This window comes from Quercus lobata, chromosome 5, assembly GCF_001633185.2.
Source record: "Quercus lobata isolate SW786 chromosome 5, ValleyOak3.0 Primary Assembly, whole genome shotgun sequence".
Lineage (NCBI taxonomy): Eukaryota > Viridiplantae > Streptophyta > Magnoliopsida > Fagales > Fagaceae > Quercus > Quercus lobata.
In genome coordinates this window covers 43,508,252-43,531,173 of record NC_044908.1, presented here as the reverse complement: position 1 = coordinate 43,531,173, position 22,922 = coordinate 43,508,252, and the positions used below count along the sequence as shown (strand labels likewise).

Sequence of the window (22,922 nt, the reverse complement as noted above, 5' to 3'; positions counted from 1 at the left end):
GGTCGTCAAAAGTTGCGGCTGTGGGTCCCTCATGTTTGTTTATTTACGGAAATGCCATTGAGTTATGAGTTATGGAAACTGAAAACAGCCTTTGTTGTTTTCAGTTTCCATAACTCATAACTCAAAAATCAGAGAATTGAGTGATGGAAACAGAGTTATGGAAACAGAGTTATCGTTTGGCCAAACAACCTTTTTGCTATGGGTCCCACCATTTTTGAGTTATGAGTTATGGAAACTGAGAATTGAGTTATCAAAAAACTCAATCCAAACGGCCCCTTACTTTCCTCTCGCCCACACCTGAATCCCCGATTAGGGGCTACTTTTCCACCTTTTTGAAGATGAGTTTTTAGCTCGTAGTTTTTTATTTTCTTAAATGATAAATTTGTTACAAATTTTATTACAATGGTTTTAAATTGATGTATCAATTAATGTGATTTTGGTACTATTTCAATAATATAATAAATTAATTTTTTGTATTGATACTTGGAAATATATCGGTTTGTAAAGTTTATGTAGTAAATTTTATAATATCCCTAATATTACGTTCTTTTTTTTCCTCACGAGGTTTGCTTTTCCCACTATGCTTCCACAAAATACTGGAGGTCTTACTTTTTTCTTTTTTGAAAGATATCTCAGTTTAAACTGTATAGTTTAGAGAAATAACAAGTTAAAATTGATAGATTAATGAATTAAACATTAAACAATAAGATGTTAAAAAACAACAAATTGTACCATAATGTTTTCAAAAGTAATCAATTAAATTCTCAACTTATACTAAACCTCAATCATATTGTTCGTTGCACTTAATTTGAAAAATAATTAACTTGTTACTTTTTAAAACCTCAATATTTAATTTATTACTTTTTGAAAACTCAAGATTTAATTTGTTACTTCTTTTTTTTTTTTAGCTTCAATTTTTGATTTATTAATTTTGAAACTATATATAGGTTAGATTTTATACACTCCTAAATTATAAGGTTTATTATGTGTTTTTCCCCTTTTTCTCATTTATAGGGGAGGAGTCGAGGAAGCAAGTCAAACCCACGACATGCAACATAAGAGGACATAGTGCCATCAAATTATAAGCCCATTGGCTAGAATCTTTCTTTGAATGCTATAAGTTGTGTATTCTTATAACATGCGCAGTTTACGAGTGGTTCGACCCAATCAATTATGAGACTGTCTTTTGGCATAAGACATATGATAAGATAATTCTTTCTTTCTTTCTTTCTTTCTTCTAATTTCATTTTCAAGCATGGTTTGAATTTTTTTTTAAATTCTTCACAATATCTTATTATATTACTAGACTCATCACACGCGCTTTACACTTGCAATAAGGCTCTTTTTTATTTTTTATTTTAGGTTTAATAAAATAATGTTTAAAAATGAGATAAAGATAATGTCCTAATTTTAAAAATTTTTATAAAAGTTTGAAAACCTAAAACTTAAGAACTTTTTTAAAAATAATAAATTACTCTTTTAATCTGTTTGTGTTTTTTTATGTTAAAATTATTTAACTAAAAGATATGGGTATTTTAGAGAGTTTAAAATTTTGAGTGAGGGTATTTTAATACACAAAATGTTGAAACTCAAACATGGGATCTTGTTATTAATAGTATAAAATAGACAAATAGGGAGAATCTTAATCAAGCTACCAAAAGTTTTATCAAAACACACAAAAATTCAAATTCAGATAAATAGGGGGAATCTTTTGTCTAGTAACTGGTTACAAAAGGCTATTAACATGCTATCACAAAATCTTTTGAAATTGCATGTTAAGATTTTGTAATAGCATGTTAATAGCCTTTTGTAACCAATCTCTTACTAGAGTCTTTTGTAACAAGAGCAAGAGTAGTTTTTTGTAACAGAAAATGCCGAATGTACTACAAGGTTTACTACATAAAACTTATAAATTAATATGATTATAAATGTTAATTGTGGGCTTCAACCAATTATTTGAATTGTTTTTAGGTGATTGATGACACGTCAATTTATAAGTTTTATGTAGTAAAATTGTAGTATTGTTAGTATCACTCTTTTGAAAGAGTTTAGTTAGGTTATAATTAGATTACATTTAGCACAAGCCAATCAGATGTATGCAAACCAAGACTTGTCTATAGAAGTATAAAAACTTTGCACGCAAGTATGACAATCAATTTTATGAATGAAATTTTAGAATTAGCCAAGAGCTACCAAAGAGAGGATTTCTCTTATGGCATTATATCAAAGCCTTCATTCACGCTCTAAGCAACTCCCATTTCCCTATACACTTCTTAATAGTTAGCCTGTTCACATAACCTCTACATTATCTAGTATCAGAGCTTGAGATCCCATGGTGATCAAATTCTTTCAAATCATTTTCATTTTCTGCCCTCACAAAGCCATGAAAATAGGGAGGACACATCCACAGTTGAATGACCTGCAGATTTGTTATCGGCAATACTAAAGCTTAATCCTCTCATGTCATGATTTTTCACACCATAATTTCATACTATAAAAACATGGAGTTATTGTTCAATGTAACGTAAATTACATTAAATGTGATAATGTTAATTACTCTCATTTGTGACCCTATTAACATCTGCCCAAAGTGACAAAAGGTTTGCGTGCAATGTGCCGCACACAAAATCTTATTCAACCCTATAAAAAGTAACTAATTTCTTACCCACCACCAAAAAAAAAAAAAAAAAAAAAAAAAAAAAAGAAGACAATTTCCGAGACAAATATACTGCTAGTATCAACCTGCTCAAGCACTTAAAATCCTGCTAAAATATCCCACAAGAAGGCCAAGTACTTTTGAAAGATAACAAAAGCAACTTGATGAACAGATGTAAAAATGACAGTTATACTTCTGGTGAACCAAGAGCAACCAGTCTAGATTTTGGGATTTGTGTTCCTCAGTCAAATAGTTTTCAGCAAAAGATATACTTGGAATCATTTCATTGCTACTCACCAAGGTAACACTTCCCCTGATGAGGGGAAAAGCTGTAGCACTGTGAGAATTGATGTCAGGCTGGCAGTATAGCCTAGAGTTGATATGCAAACCACAAAAATAGAGATGATAATCACAATGAGGCCAAGTGTGCTCACTGTTTTTCCTGAAAATTTGAAGAACTCCAGAGTTGGCGCTATTGGGTAAGGATTAAGAAAATTTAAGGGTGCTATTAAGATAGAGGAAAAAAAATTACATTGTTGATTGTCAAAATGAAGACTTACTAAGTGCAAAAAACATTATAGACAAGCTAAACCTGCAAGATAAAGAAATGAATGGCAGATGGAAGTTACAATATATTTTTGTGTGTTGAACCACATTGGATTTGAATGGTTGAGTAACCTGATAAAAAATATCCACCATCTGATATATTATGATTGTTCCACAGTAAAAGAAATGTTCATGAGAAATGAAAGAGAACAGGAGAGAGAGAGGGAGAGAGGGGGGGGGGGGGGTTCTAAACTTTCTCTATAATCTTGTGGTACATTATTGAAAAAGAAGACTGTTTCCAAATTTGTTCTGCTATGCATTCAGATGACTGTATAAATTCAGCCCTCAAAAACTAAAAATTTGTTGCTTAAAAAGTAACTCAGCCACAGTTGATAATTGTTCCAATAAGAACAAGGAAACCATCATATGAGCTCTATGAGGAAACTCATACATGATAAGCATGTAACAAGAAAAAGAAGGTAAGCAGTACTGGAATTAGGAGGGAAATGGCTGGGGAATATAAAACTCTGCAATAAGAGGGTTGCTGAGATAATTTTCCTATCTTCCATTCCATCTAAGATCTGCTGGTACAGATCCTTTTATTGTTCACTCATCTAAGGTATACAAGTTTTGTTCTTTTTTTTTTTTTTTTTCAGTCAACAGAAGTTAGAAAGCAATGTTGATATAAATGTATACAAAAATTTATCTAATATGTATGATGTACCAACTGACAAGTACTCACCATAGTATTGCATAGTATTGCGAGTTTACTAGGAGTCTAGGAGGCCCTCAGAACTCACCATTTATTCTATGTTCAAGAATTCACACAACAGTGACAAATACAATGTCACCTACAGCAGCATCAAAAACCTACGAAACAAGGTCACAGGATATGTCAGTGTCATATACTATATTTTATCTGTAACAAAAAAATTAGCAACTTTTCTCATTATATTTTACTTACATTTGTTGTGATCTTATTTATAAGCTCAGAGAAGCTTGAATTCTTATGACCATCCCCAAAGAGAATGAACCTATAACTGCATAAGTAAGCAAATTTGTGGCAACAAGGAACACATATATGCAATATACTTGGAATATCAGCGCCATTTAGTCATGAACGTGAGACAAAGTCCTGGTAACTAAGTTTGGAACTGCGATTCTTAATTGCTTTCCATTGTTTGGAAAAACCCCATCCACGAGGCTTATCTGTAGTTCCTCCAGGCCATACCATACTGTACAAATGCTGACTTGAACCAGAACAGTTTGGTTATTTTGTATAAAGCGTCTCCAGGGTTGCAACAGATAGTCCACAATAATTAGACCAGTATCCCATCTGCCTATAACCAGTTACAATCATGTTTAGGATATCATATGAAGGATAGAAAGGAGATCTGCTCTGGGTTTTTTATTAGGCCCTGTCAAACATATCATATTGGTCTGCAATATGTTGCTTGGCATCTGCTTCCCCACTTAAAAAATGCTCAATGCACCAAGATTCAGAGTCCTTCCCCCAAACAAGCAACAAATCTAATGCACAAGCAATGCAAATAGTATCAGAGGCATATAGACCATAAAGGCTCAACACGATAGAACCTTTACTCAGCTTGTGCCACTGCGACATAAGAGCACTTTTCTGTCCTAAATCATGCGTGCGTGGGCGAAGTGTCATGATGTAGAAAATTTTAAGCCAAACAGAAAGGCCCATTAGTCCATTGTCTTTTATTTCTCTGCCATATTTAAGTTGTTATTATGTCTTTAGTATTTTAAAAGGTTATGTGTCTAGCATATGACTTTTAATGAAATTGGATGTTTATAATTTAATGTTATATCTCATATGTAAGATGAAGGATAGGATTCTGAGGTTAAGGCTATTATAAATAGCCTCTTTTGAGTAGTCATAGGCAGCCTTTCTCGACTATTTCATAAAATTTGAGATTTGAATATTTCTTGAGCTCTTTTGAGTCTATAAATTGATATTTGATTGTTCCAACTTCAATCCTACTATATTTTTCTTTACTTTAATCATTTTTGTTGCTAGAATTTCCACTTAAACCCAACTTCAGCCTCACAGCATCATGTCATAAGCTCAGAACTCCTTGGATAGAGTTTGTAATTTTTTAAGGAAGTAGTGAATCAGAATCTAAAACAGTATATACCAAGTGGTACATACACAAAACTGATATACTAGTCAAATCTAATCTGATAATTAATCCCATTGGCCTCAAAGTCAAATTTTCAAATGACATACACAATCCAAGTAGTATCATATGAACGAAGTGATATATTCAACACAGATGAGATAGAGGGGGAAAAAATTTCAGGATCCAAAATGCATACCCCAGTTTTTCTGTACATGTGGCCAGCAATTGAGGCAATACGTGACATAATGACATAATTCTCTACAGCCTACAGAATAAGCATTGCAAGGCAATAGCATACACCAGAGCAACATAAATCTTAAAAATAAAAAAAATAAAAAAATAAAAAACACCCTTAATAAAGGAAGAGGCCAATGTTATTACTTATCATACACTCAGGCTCGTTTCCGCTATATTCTATATAGCATCAACTGAGAACACAATTACTGTCATTGTTTCAAAGCTATTGGACATCATATTATCCTCCGCAAAAACTAACCAAACCAAAACCAAAGCTTTTTCACCAAAATACAAAACATACCCTTTTATTGCAATCACGATCACACTCATGATCATCATCTAGGATTGCTATCAACAAGCCTCGCACCAACCCGATCAAGCCTCGTCACGAAAGCCACTGCTTTCAAATTCCCTTCATTCCAAAATGCCTCCACCATCTTCTCCCCAATCTTCTCCCCTCTCTCCTCACAATCTATCACAGCCACGGCTGTCGGCCCCGCCCCGCTTATGGTACACCCGAACGCCCCGGCCTCAATCGCCGCCTTCTTCACGGCTTCCATCCCCGGAATCAATGGCGCGCGTCTCGGCTCCACGATCTTATCTCCCGACAAAGCCTTCCCTAACCCCACCAAGTCCCCTTCCAACACTGAAGCCACCAATGCCCCAGCTTGACTACAATTCCACACATGATGAGCCATTGCTATCTCTAACGGCAGAGCAGCCCGCATTTTCTTCGTCGGAGCTTCGAATTCAGGAGTCACCAATACAAAGTAAAGCTCCTTATCCCCCGGAAATGTCAATTTCTTCAAATCCAACGGCTCGTAGTTTCTGATCAAAACAAACCCTCCCATGATCGCCGGGCCAACGTTATCAGCATGATAACCCGAAACCTTCTCCTCCGATTTCAATCCCGCTAGTACGAGCTCCTCGGAGCCGAGTTTCCCACCAAAAATCTCGTTGACGGCGACTGCGGCGGCGGCGGCGCTTGCGGCACTGGATCCGAGTCCGGAACCTAAAGGAAGGCCTTTGTGGAGAGAGAGAGAAAGGCCGACGGATCGGATTCCGAGCATCTTCATGACCTCGATGGCGGCAATGCCGGCGCAATTATAGAGAGGGTTACGGCTGAGCTTGGAGCAAGGGTCGCCGGAGATATGGGAGATGGAGATCTGGCCGGGGTGGACGGAGGAATCGACGGAGAGAGAGACGGAGTCGCCGAGGCCGTCGACGGCGCAGCCGAGGAAGTCGAAGCCGGGACCGAGATTTGCCACGGTGGCAGGAGCAAAGGTTTTGACGGAGGAGAAAACGGGTTCGGGTTCGGAAATGGATAATTCGAGGGTTTTGGAGGGAAGAGAAAGGTTGCAACGGAAGGAGTTAACGGGTTTGAAAGTGGGTGTGGGTCTGAGCACTACGGGTTTTACTGGAGTAGCTTGATAACAAATGGCCATTGCTTTGCTTTGCTTTGATTTAATTAGCACTCGCACACAACACAAATGGTGATCGAAATTATATATATGGAGATCGGAGAGAGAGAGCAACAGAGAGGTTTTAGGGTTTAACAGAAAGAGACAAGAAGCGTAGTTCACGATGACTCAAATGGCAGACCAAATAGGATTTATTTATATTTACCCTTTACTATTAAGTTATTTAATACTGACAGTGACACAAATACAAATACAAATTTTACCATATGGACCGAATGCCAATGGAATCTAAATTGTTTGTTTGTTTTTTTTTTTTTTTTTCCCTAAAAAAAAATTCTTTCTTTCTTGAATTTCTATTTCTAATGCAGTTTTTTAATTAAAAAAAATTAATTGTTAAAAATATATTTATTTTTGGGAGAAAATACTAGGCTGTGTTTGTTTTGGGTGCAAACCATTTTTGGACATGCTTTTCTATATTCACGGGTGTTTGGTTGCGCATGGAAAATGGATTTTTTGGAAAAGAATTTCAGTTGACCGTAAAATTAAGGCCTTTGACCCGGAAAATAATTTCAGCCAAAATTTTGCCTTCAAATCATTTCCGAAGACGCACAAAGAGAGAAAGAGAGAGAGAAAAGACTCACACGCACAAGCACAGAGAGAGAGAGAGAGAGAGAGCGAGAGATCGCGAACCCAGAAAAGTGGAGATCATTGCACCACCGGCGAGATCGTCAAACCCACGAACAGCGAGTCGCACGAACCCACAAACAGCAAGTTGCACCACACCGATCGCATCGATGAGTCGCACCGCAAACCCACGAACTGCGAGTCACACCGTTACCGATCTCGATCTCGTTCTCATTACCAGCAAGTTGCACCGTTACCGTTCTCGTTCTTGTGATTTTGATTTTTTTACTTTCTCTCTTTGATCTCTAATTTTTTTGTTGTTGTTGTGGTGGTGTGGGTGGTGGTGTTTTAGTAGTTTTCCTATTGTGTGGTGGTGGGTTCTGTGTGGGTGGTGGCTGAAAATAACATTTTCAGAAGATTACTAAACACATGAAAATATTTTCATTTCTTACATCAACCAAACACAGCCTTAATTTCAAGACTTTTCAACTAGTAAATCCAAATTAAACCCTAAACCATTACTCTTTTTTCTCCTCTCTCATGGTGATTAAGAATCAAGTTGATCAATTTTGAAAAATTTTGAACCTAACTGTCATTAACCCAAACCTCAAAACTATTAAATGTATTTTACTCTTATTTTTCTTACAAAATACTTACAAACTAACATGATAATCAACGAAATACTATAAATAAAAAAATGTGAATGGTAATATGGTATCATCTCAAGTTCTAAACAATATAAGAGCATTAGCTATTACAAACAAACAAAAAATCTATTTTCATTACTTTATCTATTTTAACACATCACTTTACAATACACCCTACATCACATTTCTTACTTTAACCCATCATCCATTGAAATAACATTAATTAATTTATCCTACCTCTAAAAAAGAAAAAAAAAATGTGATCACCCAACCCACAAGCATCAACCAGACAACCACCCCAACCCACATCCAAAACTCATTCCACTAACCACCGAAACTATAGATATCGGACCACTGCCAACGATCCATGAACTATCCCTGTGAACCAACCGAAACCACAAAGATTGGACCACTGTCGACAACCAAAAAAAATAGACACACAACCCCAAAAAAAAAAAAAAAAAAAAAAAACACCACAACCTCCATAAGAGAAAGAGATCTAGCAAGATCAATGATAGGTATCAAACAACAACGTACTCTAGAGAGAGGAAGAGAAGCTGAGAGTGAGAATAAGAGAGGAAGACAAGTTCTCATACGGGAGAAGTGGATTGATGTGAGAAAGGAGAGAGGAGAGAGAAAAGTAGAATAAAAAAACATTAAAAAAAAGTTTAATAAATAAATGTTTAAAATTATTTTTTGTGATTGGTGACATGCTAATTTGTAAGACAAAAATAGTAAAATTTTTAGTATTTCTAGTATTACTCAACAATAAAATATTGTGAAAATGGTGAAAATAATGATAGGAAAATAAATAAATAAATAAATAGTGTGAAATAGTTACAAAACGTGAGACAAGAACAAAAGCTATTTGTAAGAATAGGGAAATGGGTAAAAAGGTGATATGATCTGGAATTTTGAGAAAGAAATTTTGTTTTCCTTTTTTTTTTTTTCCTTGTCAAAGTCACTTTCAACCAAGTTGGAGTTCTTTTTTAGTTTTTTTCTCCATAATAGTGAGTAACTACTTAAGACTAATACATATACAAAGAAATTTTAAGAAGAGTCAAGGGGGCATATGCCCACCATTGCCCCGCTCCAGCTCCGCCCCTAACTATCCAAGGGAATGGATCTAACATTGTTCAAAATTAATGTCTTTGTATCATCCCTTCCCCAACCCCTTCTTTTTCCCCCTCTTTCTTCTGTTCTTTAATGTGTTTTTTTTTTTTTTTTTTTTTGGGGGCATGGTTAGAAGTTAGTGCTTGGTGTGTAGGACAGATGTAATCCATTAGTTAAAACTTAAAAGGTGATGGAGGTGTAAATCATAAAATTATGAAGACACTATCTTTTGTGAGGACTAATAAAAATCTTACATTGTTGAATAATTCCACTGTACATTGTTGAATTGAAGAATTGTTGATATGATTTTGGTAGCTAGCAGGTGACAACTGCTGTAAGTCTTGTTTAGCCACAAAAAAAAAAAAAAAAAAAAAAAAAAAAAAAAAACTATTGTAAGTCTTGAGAAATATTTTTCAGCAAGCACCTTTCTTTCTTTTACAAATCTGCTAGCTGGTGAACTCACACAAAATTTGGGGACAGTTTTCTCTCATGCCATGTCCAACAGTTATGTAAGATCTAGGAGTATGAGTGGTGCATCCTAGGTGGCCAATAAAACCATGAAAAATTGGATTTAACTGAATCTTCTCCGGAATTGTGATCATTCCATTCTGGCTTGATATGTTCAGATATAGGAATTGTGATCATTCCTAAAAAACACCAATTTTGAAAAAAAAATGTTGTACATTCATTCAGGAACATGAACCACATTTCTAACCGCAATGTCAGGTCTCAAGTCTCAACAACTAGGAGGTATTTTCCCTGAATTTTTTCCACCAATTATTATTTTGGTAAATCAAGTTATAAGTTCAATTATAAACTGTCCAAAGTTGTGAAATCTTCACATGCATAAGTACAAGTGGCCAACAGCATAAACACATGCTTTGGTATGATATATAGACTTGTAACACAATCAATTAACAATTTTTTTCCCAGTTAATTACACTTTACCAACATCATTTACAAAAATTGTACTTTAGCCTCACTCCATGAATTTATGCATTCGGATTATAATAACATTTCTATTTTGTTTTTTGAGTTTATTTTTTAACTAGCATATAATCCATGCAAACGCATGGATGTATTCAAAATTAAACATAATTTTTATTATAAATAATTGAAAAAATAGCATGTAACTTGTGCATTAATGCATACGTATAGATACATTTAAAATTAAACAGAATGTTTATCATAAAAATATAAATAATTAGTCAAATAATTATTTTTAAAAAAGTAAATGTAATCAATCACATATTAAAATTCTTACCTAAATTTAATACTAATTATAATAATTTATTTTCTAATTTCTAATAAGATGAAACGTGTGATGATTTTTGTTGTGTGGTTATTTTTATTGAGTATATGTGATTGTTTTTTTTTTTTTTTTAATTTTATAGTTCATTAATATTAAATTCTTAATATTTTGTACTCATTAACTCACTTGACACAAATATTAAAAAACTTAAGTGGACACATGGCATAAACTTAAGTGGATAATAATGATATAATCCCCACATAAATTTAGACACATGATGCAAAATTGGATTTTAATTTCAAATTCTAATTGAACTTTCTTTAAATTTTGCCTATTAATATATATAGATGATCTTAAGGTTGAGAAATTGAATTCAACTCAAACCAATAATCACAAGATAATAACTTGCATTTAGATGCGTTTAATGAATTTTTTTATGTTAGAAGTCAATGTACCTATCGTTTATTTTAGCACCATGTTTTTTTCTACAATAGTTGACATGATCTACTATGATTGATGTATAATAAAAGTTTTTTTTTTTTTTTGGGTGATAGACTAATGTAAAAATGATGTCTCCCACCACAACTTAATCTCAGGACGTACTGAAAAATGTTGCAAAAAACAAAAGGGCTAAAATTATTGTTCTCTATCCTTAAATTGTACATGAAATTAGATTTTCATCCCAAAACTTTCAAAATTTCTTTTCATTTTTGGTAATTTGCATTTCACTTTATGTTCTTTCGTCCACTCTGATTCATTTTTATCAATCCTGCTAAGTTGCACAAATATGCCAAATATGGCAAGATACCTGTGTCCAAAATAGATATGGGTCAAATATGGGTACAAATGTGTCCAACATATATCTAGTAGTAAATTTGTTATTATTATCATTCTAGGTACGTCCTAGACAAGAGAGGAAAAAAATGAAAAGAAAAGAAAACAACAAAATCAAAGGATATCGATCTTAACATCGTACATCGAAGGATATCTAGATTAAAGGATCATTGCAACCTCTCTCTCTCTCTCATAAGTGCAATAACGATGCAACATTGTGATGAACAATGTTACTTTTTCGAGTAATATTTTCTAGAGAATGGGGTACTGTGATGAACAACGTTACTACTCATCACTTTTCAAGCCAATGATGAGATGCTACTTTGTTGTTTTAGTGTTCAATTCATTATGAAATTGTAAAATTTGATTTTTTTTTTTTGGGGATTTTTTGTCTAATCTATATCATTATATAATATAAATAAAAAATTAATTTTTATGTTAATTTCCTAATATTATGTCACACCAATTTAGAGGTCTTACAAACTTTCACATCACAATAATTTTATTTATCAAAATTTTATATTCCAAATTACAACTGCAGATTTCAAAAAATATAAAAACCCTTAACCTTACCTCTATTTCTAAACTCATAAAAAATCAACTTTTTAGCGCACACAAAACTTGTATGTATTTTTAAATTTTAATTAATTGAAAAGTGGCGTAGAATTTATTTATTTTAGAATCTAGAAAAAATTGTATTAGTTAATATATATATATAATTTTTTGGGGGGAAAAAAACGAAAGGAGCGAAACTCGGGTTTTTAAATTTTAAAAAACGAAAAAACGACAGCGTTGAAGCAAAACGCGAATGCGTCAGCTTAACGCAAACACAGGTGGCAAACCGGCATCAGCCCCTATAGTACATATAACTCACTCTCCACCGTAACAACACTTTCACTTTCACTGTCTCCACTCATTCCGATTCTGCAACGGACTCTTGCAATCTCTCCGAAACCTTAATATTCATCCAATCCATGGCTTCTCGATGGAATGGGACTCCTGTTTCGTTTTTCATTTACTCTTCTCCTTCTCCTCAACCTCGAGAGGAAGAAGAAGAACAAGAACAAATTAAAATTGAGAGTCCGAAGAGTGTTATTCCCGATTTGTTTTTCTCATCTCGAGAACAACAGCAAAAAATTGGGAGTCCATTTACTCCTGTCAACGCTCCTAAAATCATGAATCCTCATTTGTCGATCTCTGCTGATCGGTTCCGATTTCGGGTGCCTTCGACAACAGATGATGATGTAGTGCTTCAAAATCTTCTCCATATCATTCACTACATTATCAATAAGAGGAAATCATCATCATCATCCTCATCCCTCACACCCGCTCAGAAACTCTTCAACTCGCTCGATCTTGTTCAGAAAAAGGTCACGCAGCAATTGGAGAGAATTAAGGAAACCCCCACTTTTCAGATGGGGGTTAGAGATGAGAAAATTCGAACTTTGATGTCTATGCGCTGATTCTTATTCTTATTACCCACACACCCACACACACTACATAGTCTAGATTAAGAATGGTAGTTTGACATTACATTCAATTGTGAATACCTGGTTTGGTTTTTTATTTTCAAAAAGTTATTATATTTTAGAGATTAATTTCGTGTGTTTGGGCATGCTGATATTGATCTTATTTTGTAGGTTCAGAAAAGTGCTTGTGACCTACGAATCTTAGTAACTTCTTATTTTTAGCAACATGTGTTTTTGTATGTTACCTTAATGCACTCACATGTACAAGTTGGGTTGATATCTCAACATTTATGTCAAGTATGGGATTTAAAAGTTATGAACTTGTGTTGTTTGGGTGTTTGTGTATTAGGATGAATTGTGGGGCCCAAAGTGAAGGGAATGCATCAAAGTTTAGCTCCCCAATCTGCCATGAATTCAACTCATTTGTGACTTTACATTCATCTCAAGTTATTTAGGAATCTAAAGTGAGTTTTATATCTTGTTATTGCTGGCTCTTGATCTGGTTTCCTAACCCTTTATGGGGCAGGTTACACTGGCCAATTTTGGACATACCCAATTCAAAGTGACCCAAACTTTGGACATTGATAAGTCTAGCTTGGTCTGCCCTTTAAAATTTCAGGCTCAAAATGATCATCAAAAGTCTCATCTTCAGTGCTTACGTTATCTTTATATCACTCTCCTAATCAACAAACTAATGCTTATTGGTTTTATCTCCTTGCTGGTGCAAATCAGTTAGCAGGCTTGTTTAGTCCAGTTTTCTTTGGTTGTATGTTTTCATTGGTTGAATAGGATACTAGTGATCTTCTATAATTAATTTGGCTCTATTTATCTTACATGTGAAACTTATTGAATGTTTGACAGTTATGCTCTGTATTGACTACCTAATGGTGTGTTCAGCACTGAGGTGAGAGGCAGGGGGTTGAGGGAATATTTTTTGATGATCTAAACCGCTATGATGAAGATGATCTAAACCACTGGTAATTGCTTGAGAATATTGAATCGATGTCTCATCATGTGTTTTTTTAAATAAGAATCCTTTGTTTCGTTGGACTTCAATTCTCTTCATGCTCGCATCTATTTTCAACTTGTAGAATGTGCCAATTCTGTGGTTCCTGCTTACATTCCAATCATAGAAAAAAGGAAGGATATGCCATTCACAGACCAGCATGAGGCATGGAAGCAATTGCAAAGAGGGCGTTATGTTGATTTCAATCCAAAGGAATGGATCTAAAATTATTAGAAAAAGATTGTCTTTGTATCATCCCCCTTTCCCGATCCCTCTTTTCCCCTCTTTCTCCTGTTTCTCAATGAGCGTTTTTTATTGGATGGTTAGAAGTTAAGTGTTTGGTGTCTAGGACTTATGTAATCCTCCATAAGTAGAAGGAGATAAGGGTGTAAATTTTACCATTTTTTTTAGCAATAAAGTGGAGCGATGGAAAAAGTGAATTTGTATAAATTTATTCATATACCCTTGTTAAAAAATTATGCCAATTAAAACATGTGGGTCCGAGAGGTCTGCAATCCGGCCCAAACTCTATCTGGGCCCAGGGCCCGTGTCGAGGAGGTATCTTGCCGAGGACGAATTGTCGATGGCCGGGGAGTCCAGGGGAACGGCTGAGAAGCTACCCTGTCCTCGGCGCTCCAGAACTTCGATGGGACGATCAACATCTTGGTAGAGGCTATCCCCAGACAGTCCCCTGAAGGGGATGTAAGTAGAAGGGGGCCCATAGGGAAGCAAGGTGTAGGATTGGATCAAGGATGACGCGTCCCCTCCGTATTAAATGTATCTGCCAACACCCAGATCCGATTAATGAGAAAAGACATTGGGACGGTGTAAACTTCGATCTTCGCAACTAGTAAAAAGTAAGATGGGATGGTTGATGGGATGGACACAGAAAATAAGCTCCTGCCTGACTTACAAGTGGAGGGTCAGGATTAACCAAGACGGACTATATAATAAAAAGATAAGTAACTTGAAGAGGAGGCTGGGAAAAATGGCCAAAAACCAGAGCCTCCCAGCCCACCTCCAGGAGAAAGACTCCATGGGTGAAGATAACCTAGACACGCACGAATACCACAAAAAACCCACCGCCTAGTGATTAAGGCCTAACCTTCTAAACCCACGCTCTTCAAATGATATTGTTTTGGGCCTTTTTACGTGCGAACCCCACACCGCTACGATTCGTTACGAATCGTGTCCTTACAATTGGCGCCGTCTGTGGGAAAGACTTGTGTGTTGGTATAGGAGGTGGGTCGATGGAGTTTCTTTGTTATTTCTAACCGTTGGTTATAGAGTTCTAGTATAAAGTTCTGCTAGGGGCTACGTTTCTTGACTAGGGGCTTGGCTGAGGAGCTAACTCTCTTAAAGCCAAGGTCCCCCGTAAAGAGCAAACTAGGCACTTGGTAGCGTTAATCGTATGGATAAACTCTAGGGGCTTGGCTGAGGAGCTAACTCCCCTAAAGCCAAGATCCCACACGAAGAGAAAACTAGGTTTTGGACAGAACCAAGGCATTGCATAGTCCACAGACTCAAGCCTATGGGAAAACCAACTACCTGGATGAGAAAAACTAGGTTTTGGACAGAATCAAGGTATTGCATAGTCCACGGACTCAAGCCTATGGTAAAACCAACTACTTGAATGTGGAAAACTAGGTTTTGGACAGAACCAAGGCATTGCATGGTCCACGGACTCAAGCCTCTGGGGAAACCAACTACTTGGATGTAGGGAAAACTAGGTTTTGGACAGAACCAAGGCATTGCATGGTCCACGGACTCAAGCCTCTGGGGAAACCAACTACTTGGATGAGGAAAACTAGGTTTTGGACAGAACCAAGGCATTGCATAGTCCTCGGAAAGCCTATGGGGAAACCAACTACTTGGGTGAGGAAACTAGGTTTTGGATAGAACCAAGGCATTGCATAGTCCTCGGACTCAAGCCTATGGGGAAACCAACTACTTGGATGAGGAAAACTAGGTTTTGGACAGAACCAAGGCATTGCATAGTCCTCGGACTCAAGCCTATGGGGAAACCAACTACTTGGGTGAGGAAAACTAGGTTTTGGACAGAACCAAGGCATTGCATAGTCCTCGGACTCAAGCCTATGGGGAAACCAACTACTTGGGTGAGGAAAACTAGGTTTTGGACAAAACCAAGGCATTGCATAGTCCTCGGACTCAAGCCTATGGGGAAACCAACTACTCGGATGAAGAAATTGCGATCAGCAAGACTTAGCTACTATGCGTGATGTCGAAAATGGTGCCTATATCTTCGTAAAACGAAGGTTAGAAATGAGTCTAAAGCCTCTGTGGGTGCAAGTAAATTAGGGTTTGGGGAGCATGATGATAAATGTATTGCATGCATAAATATTCGTACATGTTAAAATGAATCAGCGCAGAACTCATAAACAAATAGTACGTATCCACGAGGGCGGCTAACGATGTAACCAGAAGGAAAAAGGAAAAACACGATTTCATATATACATGTTCAAATGCTTGCAAATCATCAGTAAACTAGGAAGTTTTTGAAATAAGAAGAAACAAGTTAATCGTTCAAATAGAAACGAGTACAAAAGCCAAGCCAAGACTTCTACTTTTCTGCTTTTTTGTCGGTCACGTCCCGAGAGGAGGGAACAGATTCAGCTTCGATGCCTGGAAGGATGGTCCCTCCTGGGAAAGGCTGAACAGGGCCAGCACTGGTACTCTGAGGGACCACAGCAAGGGGAGTGGCCTGTGGCGACTGTGCAAGTATGGTTGGCTCCTCTGTACTAGACACCTGAATGCCAACCACGGGCTCAGCAACCTCTTTAGGTGCCTCAGAATCCGTGTGCTGGGATATCACTGTCACATCCTGAAGTTCTCCTTCTTTGGGCGCCTTGCTAGAAGAACCGCTGGCCTGCAAGTCTTCCGACGGGGTGATCTCTTCCTCGGGTTGATCACGCGTAGCCGCGGAGCTGGTAGAAGTGGCCTCGCGGATGGCCGCCGGGTAGAATATGCTCTCCGCCTTCCACAAATCAGATGACGCATCCACTCCAGCTCGCTTCAATGCTTCCTCCCAAACCTGGGAGCAATAAAACCTACACACTCCAGGAATCTGCGCCTTAAGGGTGGCCTGGGTCTCGGCTACTCCCAGGTTGTAACCATCATCCTCGGCCGTATTCTTGGCAGCCTATGCATCATTCCTGGCAAACTCAGCCTCCTGCTTTGCCCTTTGGGCTTCATCACGGGTATATTCTGCCACTCCCTTTTCATGCACAGCCGTGGCCAGCTGTTTATTTAAATCCTCGATTAGGTCTTTGGCTATTTGCAACTGGTCCTCGGCTTCAAGTGCACGCTTTGTTTGGTCATTGGCTTGTTTTTGGGCGCTAGCAAGGCCCGCCGAGACGTTATCTCTCTCGCGGGTAGTTATTGTTAAGTCTTCTTTGACTTTGGCAAGTTCATTTTCAGAAACTTCGAGAGTCTTCGAGGTCGTAATGCGCTTCTTGCGCTCGTTCTCGGCTGCCTTACTCCTGTCATGCACTTCTTCCTCCATCCTATAGGTTGCCTGGAGAGCCTGTCAAGAAAGATGAGCGTGTAGTGAGTGACAAACCGGTGACAAGAGTTAATAAAGTGTTAGGTTTCAAGAAATCTTACCATGCCCAAGTATCTCTTAGTACTGAGAAAAACCTCCTGCATCCTCATTCTCCTCAGCTCATCCATGTCATTAGGGAGTAACATGGTTCTCCCTAATGCATCCACCACGTAGCCACCCTCACCGTCTCCAAGGTCCCTCAGAGAGGCCGTCTCCAGTAATGGACCCCCGTGAAGCATTGGGGCAGGAAGCCAGGCGCTCGGTAAGGACTGGGAATCAATTCCTTTTCCCTTGCCTTGAGAAGTTTGAACTTCGGTTCCTTTGCCCTTGCCTTGGGGTCCGATCTTCAGTTGTTTTGTGCGCGGAGTCTCATCCTTCTCCTTAGGAGGTTGGGATTTTCCCTCGTCCACAATGTCCTTGCCCTTGGGGCTCCTTTTTCTCTTGGAATCAGCACCTTCAGATCGAGGAGGCCGAACTGGTTGGGAGGAAGTGGGAGGTTCGGGGCGGGTGGATTGTGACTGGGACTTGGTGGAGGATGACCTGGTTTGGATTGTAAGGGGCCGAGGTGGTGGAGGAGGAGCATTGGGTTGTGATGTCTCCTGGGTATCCTTCCCTGGTTGGTCCTCGAGGAGTTGGAGAAGGGGGGTCAAAGGTATTCGCTTGACTCCCATCTCGGCTTGAGAAGAGGCGCCTATTAACGACAATTCCGCCTCGGGCAAGGTTGAGTCACCTATGTCACCAGGAGGGTCCTCGGATTGGTAGACTAAATCAAATACCCCGAACCCTTCCTCCGGTTGATCTGGCTCACCTTCGTCCTCTGCTGCTTGATGAGACGAGGAGGGGCCCACCTAGGGAACGTTCTCGGGGACAGCTGGCTCCTGAGAGATTAGAAATCCCTTCTCAACTACGGTAATTTTAGGAAGCCAAGGACGGCGGACACTGATCACGTGCTTTGCGTCCCCAAATGACTTTTGAACAGGAGGGTACCCTAGTATTTTGTGAGCTGCTCGGACTTGGCCATCACTGTCATTCACAAAAACCGCCGCTTGTAAAACGGTCTCCAAATCTACCTGATTGACTAAGTGAAAATGCCGTGTGTAGGCGTGTTCATCTGCAAAAAAAAAACAAAAAAAACAAAAGCAAACACATATGCATGGTTAGTTATCGAACAACATTAGATTAGAATGGCGTAAAGGGTTATCCCCCTTCCATTCCCGGTACCCCACCTGGTTCTCCTTCTACTACGGGGCATGGATCGTCATCGTGCCATTCCCCAGAGACGATAAGGAAGTCCTTGTTCAGTCCCTTATTGGAGTCAGGGAGGCACTGGATCAACCGAACCCTGTCGTCCCTCGACCTCATATAGTAGGTTTTCCCTTTCAATTTTTGGAGGTTATAGCACCAGTTCACGTCATGATGGGTCAGTCTTAACCCTATCTTCTCATTTAAAGCGTCCACGCACCCCAGAATCCTAAAAATGTTGCCGGCACATTGGGTGGGGGCTAAACGGAAATGTCTGAGATAACCCCTCGTCACTGGCCCCATAGGGATTCTCATGCCTCCCTCAACAAAGGCGAGGACGGGAATTACCACCGCGCCTGTTCCCCTCTTATAGTGCCATTCCCCCATCTTACAGTACTCCAGGCTTACGTTGGGGGGAATCCTATAATCAACGATAAACTTATTCATCGCCTCTTCAGTATCGACCAACTTCCTCAATCTCAATTTAGTCGTCTTTGTCATTTACTAAAACAAACCTAAACCCGCGACGGGAAAGAAAGGGAACCAAAGAGAAATAAACTCAAAAAAGAAAAAGCACGAGTTAATGGAGGTAGGAAACTTACATAAAAGAAGAATTACGTTTCGGATAGGCTTTATGTGCTTGAGAGAGACTTGAATTAGGGCGGAAGTTCAGATGAACCCAGGATACATGCACTAAAACTCTTAAGTGCAAAACTGAAGAGACGGATCCATCTCCAAAAAATCTTTTATACTTTCTAGGGTAACTGCACGCCCTTTTCCCGCCCAAAGAGACCAAGAGATCACCACCGTTCGATTTTCATCACATCGTTGAACGTGGGAAGTACAGAGCCGCCCGTATTTAATGAGGCCACGTTTCGCCTTCCAGGGGCACTAGGAACGTGCCTTAGGCAGGTGAAAAACCTCGGGAATCGATAGATGACAAGGATTGATAGGCATTGGCAGATCTCTGATGTCATCAAAACCCTCATATCTGTCCGAGGAGACGGATAGTAGGATTTTGAGGGGCTATTGTGGGTCCGAGAGGTCTGCAATCCGGCCCAAACTCTATCTGGGCCCAGGGCCCGTGCCGAGGAGGTATCTTGCCGAGGACGAATTGTCGATGGCCGGGGAGTCCAGGGGAACGGCTGAGAAGCTACCCTGTCCTCGGTGCTCCAGAATTTCGATGGGACGATCAACATCTTGGTAGAGGCTATCCCCAGACAATCCCCTGAAGGGGATGTAAGTAGAAGGGGGCCCATAGGGAAGCAAGGTGTAGGATTGGATCAAGGATGACGCGTCCCCTCCGTATTAAATGCATCTGCCAACACCCAGATCCGATTAATGAGAAAAAACGTTGGGACGGTGTAAACTTCGATCTTCGCAACTAGGAAAAAGTAAGATGGGATGGACACAGAAAATAAGCTCCTGCCTGACCTACAAGTGGAGGGCCAGGATTAACCAAGACGGACTATATAATAAAAAGATAAGTAACCTGAAGAGGAGGCTGGGAAAAATGGCCAAAAACCAGAGCCTCCCAGCCCACCTCCAGGAGAAAGACTTCATGGGTGAAGATAACCTAGACACGCACGAATACCACGAAAAACCCACCGCCTGGTGACTAAGGCCTAGCCTTCTATCCCACGCTCTACAAATGATATTGTTTTGGGCCTTTTTACGTGCGAATCCCACACCGCTACGGTTCGTTACGAATCGTGTCCTTACAAAACAAATAAGTGACAAAAAAAAAAAAACAATTACCCAATTTATTAAAAAATGAAAATCATGTCTAGTTAAACAAAGAAAAAAAATAAAAATAAAAACAAAAAAGAAGAAGAAGAAGAAGGCAACGTCTGGCTCAAGGGAAAAAAAAAAAAAAGGGAGGCAACGTCCCTAAGATATCATAAAATAAAAAATTGGATGAATTGGCCATATGCAAGTGCACATGGGCATTTTTGTTTATTAAGTAGTCTCTTTTTCTCCCTTCAGTTCTCTCCAATTTGGGGAGAAAACTTTTTGATGGGCCCAAGGAGAAAACATCTAAGTTCTCCCATTTATTTTCCTTCCTCCCCACCCAACCAAACACACTCCAAAAAGTTTTTATTTCCATTTTCTTTCCAAATTTTTTCATCCACCCTATTTCACCTCCAAACAAACACACCTTAAGACTAATACATATACAAGAAAATTTTAATAGGAGTGAAGGGGGTAGATGCCCCCATCACTTCGCTCCGACTCCGCCCCTGACTATCCAAGGGAATGGATCTAACATTGTTCAAAATTAATCTCTTTGTATCATCCCTTCCCCAATCCCTACTTTTTCCCCTCTTTCTTTCGTTCTTCAATGAGGTTTTTTTTTTTTTTTTGGCATGGTTAGAAGTTAGTGCTTGGTGTGTAGGGCAGATGTAATCCCACTAGTTAAAACTTAAAAGGTGATAGAGGTGTAAATCATAAAATTATGAAGACACTATCTTTCGTGAGGACTAATAAATATCTTCTGGTAACATTGTTGAATTGAAGAATTATTGATATGATTTTGGTAGATAGCAGGTGACAACTGCTGTAAGTCTTGAGAAATATTTTTCAGCAAGAACCTTTCTTTTACAAATCTGCTAGCTGGTAAACTCACAAAAAATTGGGGACTGTTTTTTCTCATGTCTTGTCCAACCGTTATGTAAGATCTAGGAGTATGAGCGGTGCATCCTAGGTGGCCAATAAAACCATGAAAGATTGAATTTAGCTGAATCTTATTCGGAATTGTGATCATTCCATTCTGGCTTAATTGATATGTTCAGATATAGGAACCTAAGAAACGGCCCTTAAAAACACCAATTTTGAAAAAAAAAAAATGCTATACATTCATTTAGGAACATAAACTAATAAACCACATTTCTAACGGTAATGTCAGGTCTCAACTTTCAAGTCTTAACAACTAGAAAGTATTTTCCCTGAATGTTTTCCACCAGTTATTATTTTGGTAAATCAAGTTAGAAGTTTGTGAGAGTGCTTTTTTTCTTTAGCACACAGGCCCAAGGATCCTGGGCCAAATAGTTGAATTTTGGTGGACTGGGCTTGGTTCACCGCAGCTAAATGGGGGCTGATTACGAACCAAGTTGTGCACAAGTCACATAAATCTCCTCAAGGCAAAAATGTGATTCCTCCTAAGCAATAAAATACCATTATAAGTGTTTTAGTATCATAAAATGACCCTTTACTCTTACAAAATAAGTAAAATAGATGTTCATAATATTCACAATGAGAAAGAGATTGAAATAGAATATTTAAGACTTATCTTTTATTGTATAAACATTTTAAAGAGTTCCTTCACTTGGTACCCCGGGCGTACTGTCGTGGGATCCCGAGGCGTATTAGGCCTGTAAGAACCCAGAATCTCTGGTTCTCTGCACTATTAGGATATATATATATATATACATATATGTAAGTGAATTTTATGAGAATGATTCAGCCACGTGGATCCTGGCCCCAATTCTCACAGATTTATGCTTTTGCACAAGACTTGTGGGATTTGGAACTCAAGTCCGAGTGGCTTTGCTTGGGCAGGGACTCAGCTTTACAAGCAAGAATATATATGTATTGAGCAGCAAGAAGCAGTAAAGAAATATGTAAAGTAATTGTTAGAAATTCTCAAATCAATATGAGATATTTCATTATTTTTCTTGATTGTGGATTACAAATGTGCTCACTAAGACGTGATACAAGGTTCAAATAAGCTCAAAAATTACAGAATTTGATGGCTATTCAAGCCTCTAAGACTTGCAAAGTTTGAATCCTTTTGAATCCAAGTATGTGCTATAGTGGCTGTTTCTGGGATACCGGGAGACATTCCTCTGTTTTTCTTAAATTTTACAGAGTTCTAATGACTCTGTTATGATATTCTTCCTACTGAAAATCCTCCGCCTCCTCAACATGGGTTTTCTCTTTCTTTTATAGTGTGTTTTTTAGGGCTCCAAGGTACTAGTGATTTCTCTCTTTTGCCCCTCAGAGCTCGTGCTGCGACAGTTGCTCAAGGACTGGTCTCTTCCCTTTTTTCTCATAGTTTTCATCTTTTATTACTGTTTTCTCTAAAAGTCATTTGCTGACTTTCCATTCCGGGGCGTCCTCAGCAATTAGCCTTCAATCTCTCTTCTTTCAAGGTTTCTCCTTTTTCAGAA

At 38.3% G+C, this 22,922-nt stretch overlaps 1 protein-coding gene and 1 long non-coding RNA gene across 2 annotated transcripts; one reads left to right on the top strand and one right to left on the bottom strand.

The window, feature by feature from the left end:
* Positions 1-5,686: 5,686 nt before the first annotated feature.
* Positions 5,687-7,184, bottom strand: LOC115992772 (homoserine kinase). Its single transcript, XM_031116997.1, has one exon. The coding sequence runs from the start codon at positions 7,026-7,028 to the stop codon at positions 5,919-5,921; it is 1,110 nt and encodes a 369-aa protein (XP_030972857.1). The 5' UTR covers positions 7,029-7,184; the 3' UTR covers positions 5,687-5,918.
* Positions 7,185-12,302: 5,118 nt separating this feature from the next.
* Positions 12,303-14,075, top strand: LOC115991952. The gene is made up of 2 exons (XR_004092391.1): positions 12,303-13,920; positions 14,035-14,075. It is a non-coding gene; the product is annotated as an uncharacterized LOC115991952 (long non-coding RNA).
* The last annotated feature ends 8,847 nt before the right edge of the window (positions 14,076-22,922 follow it).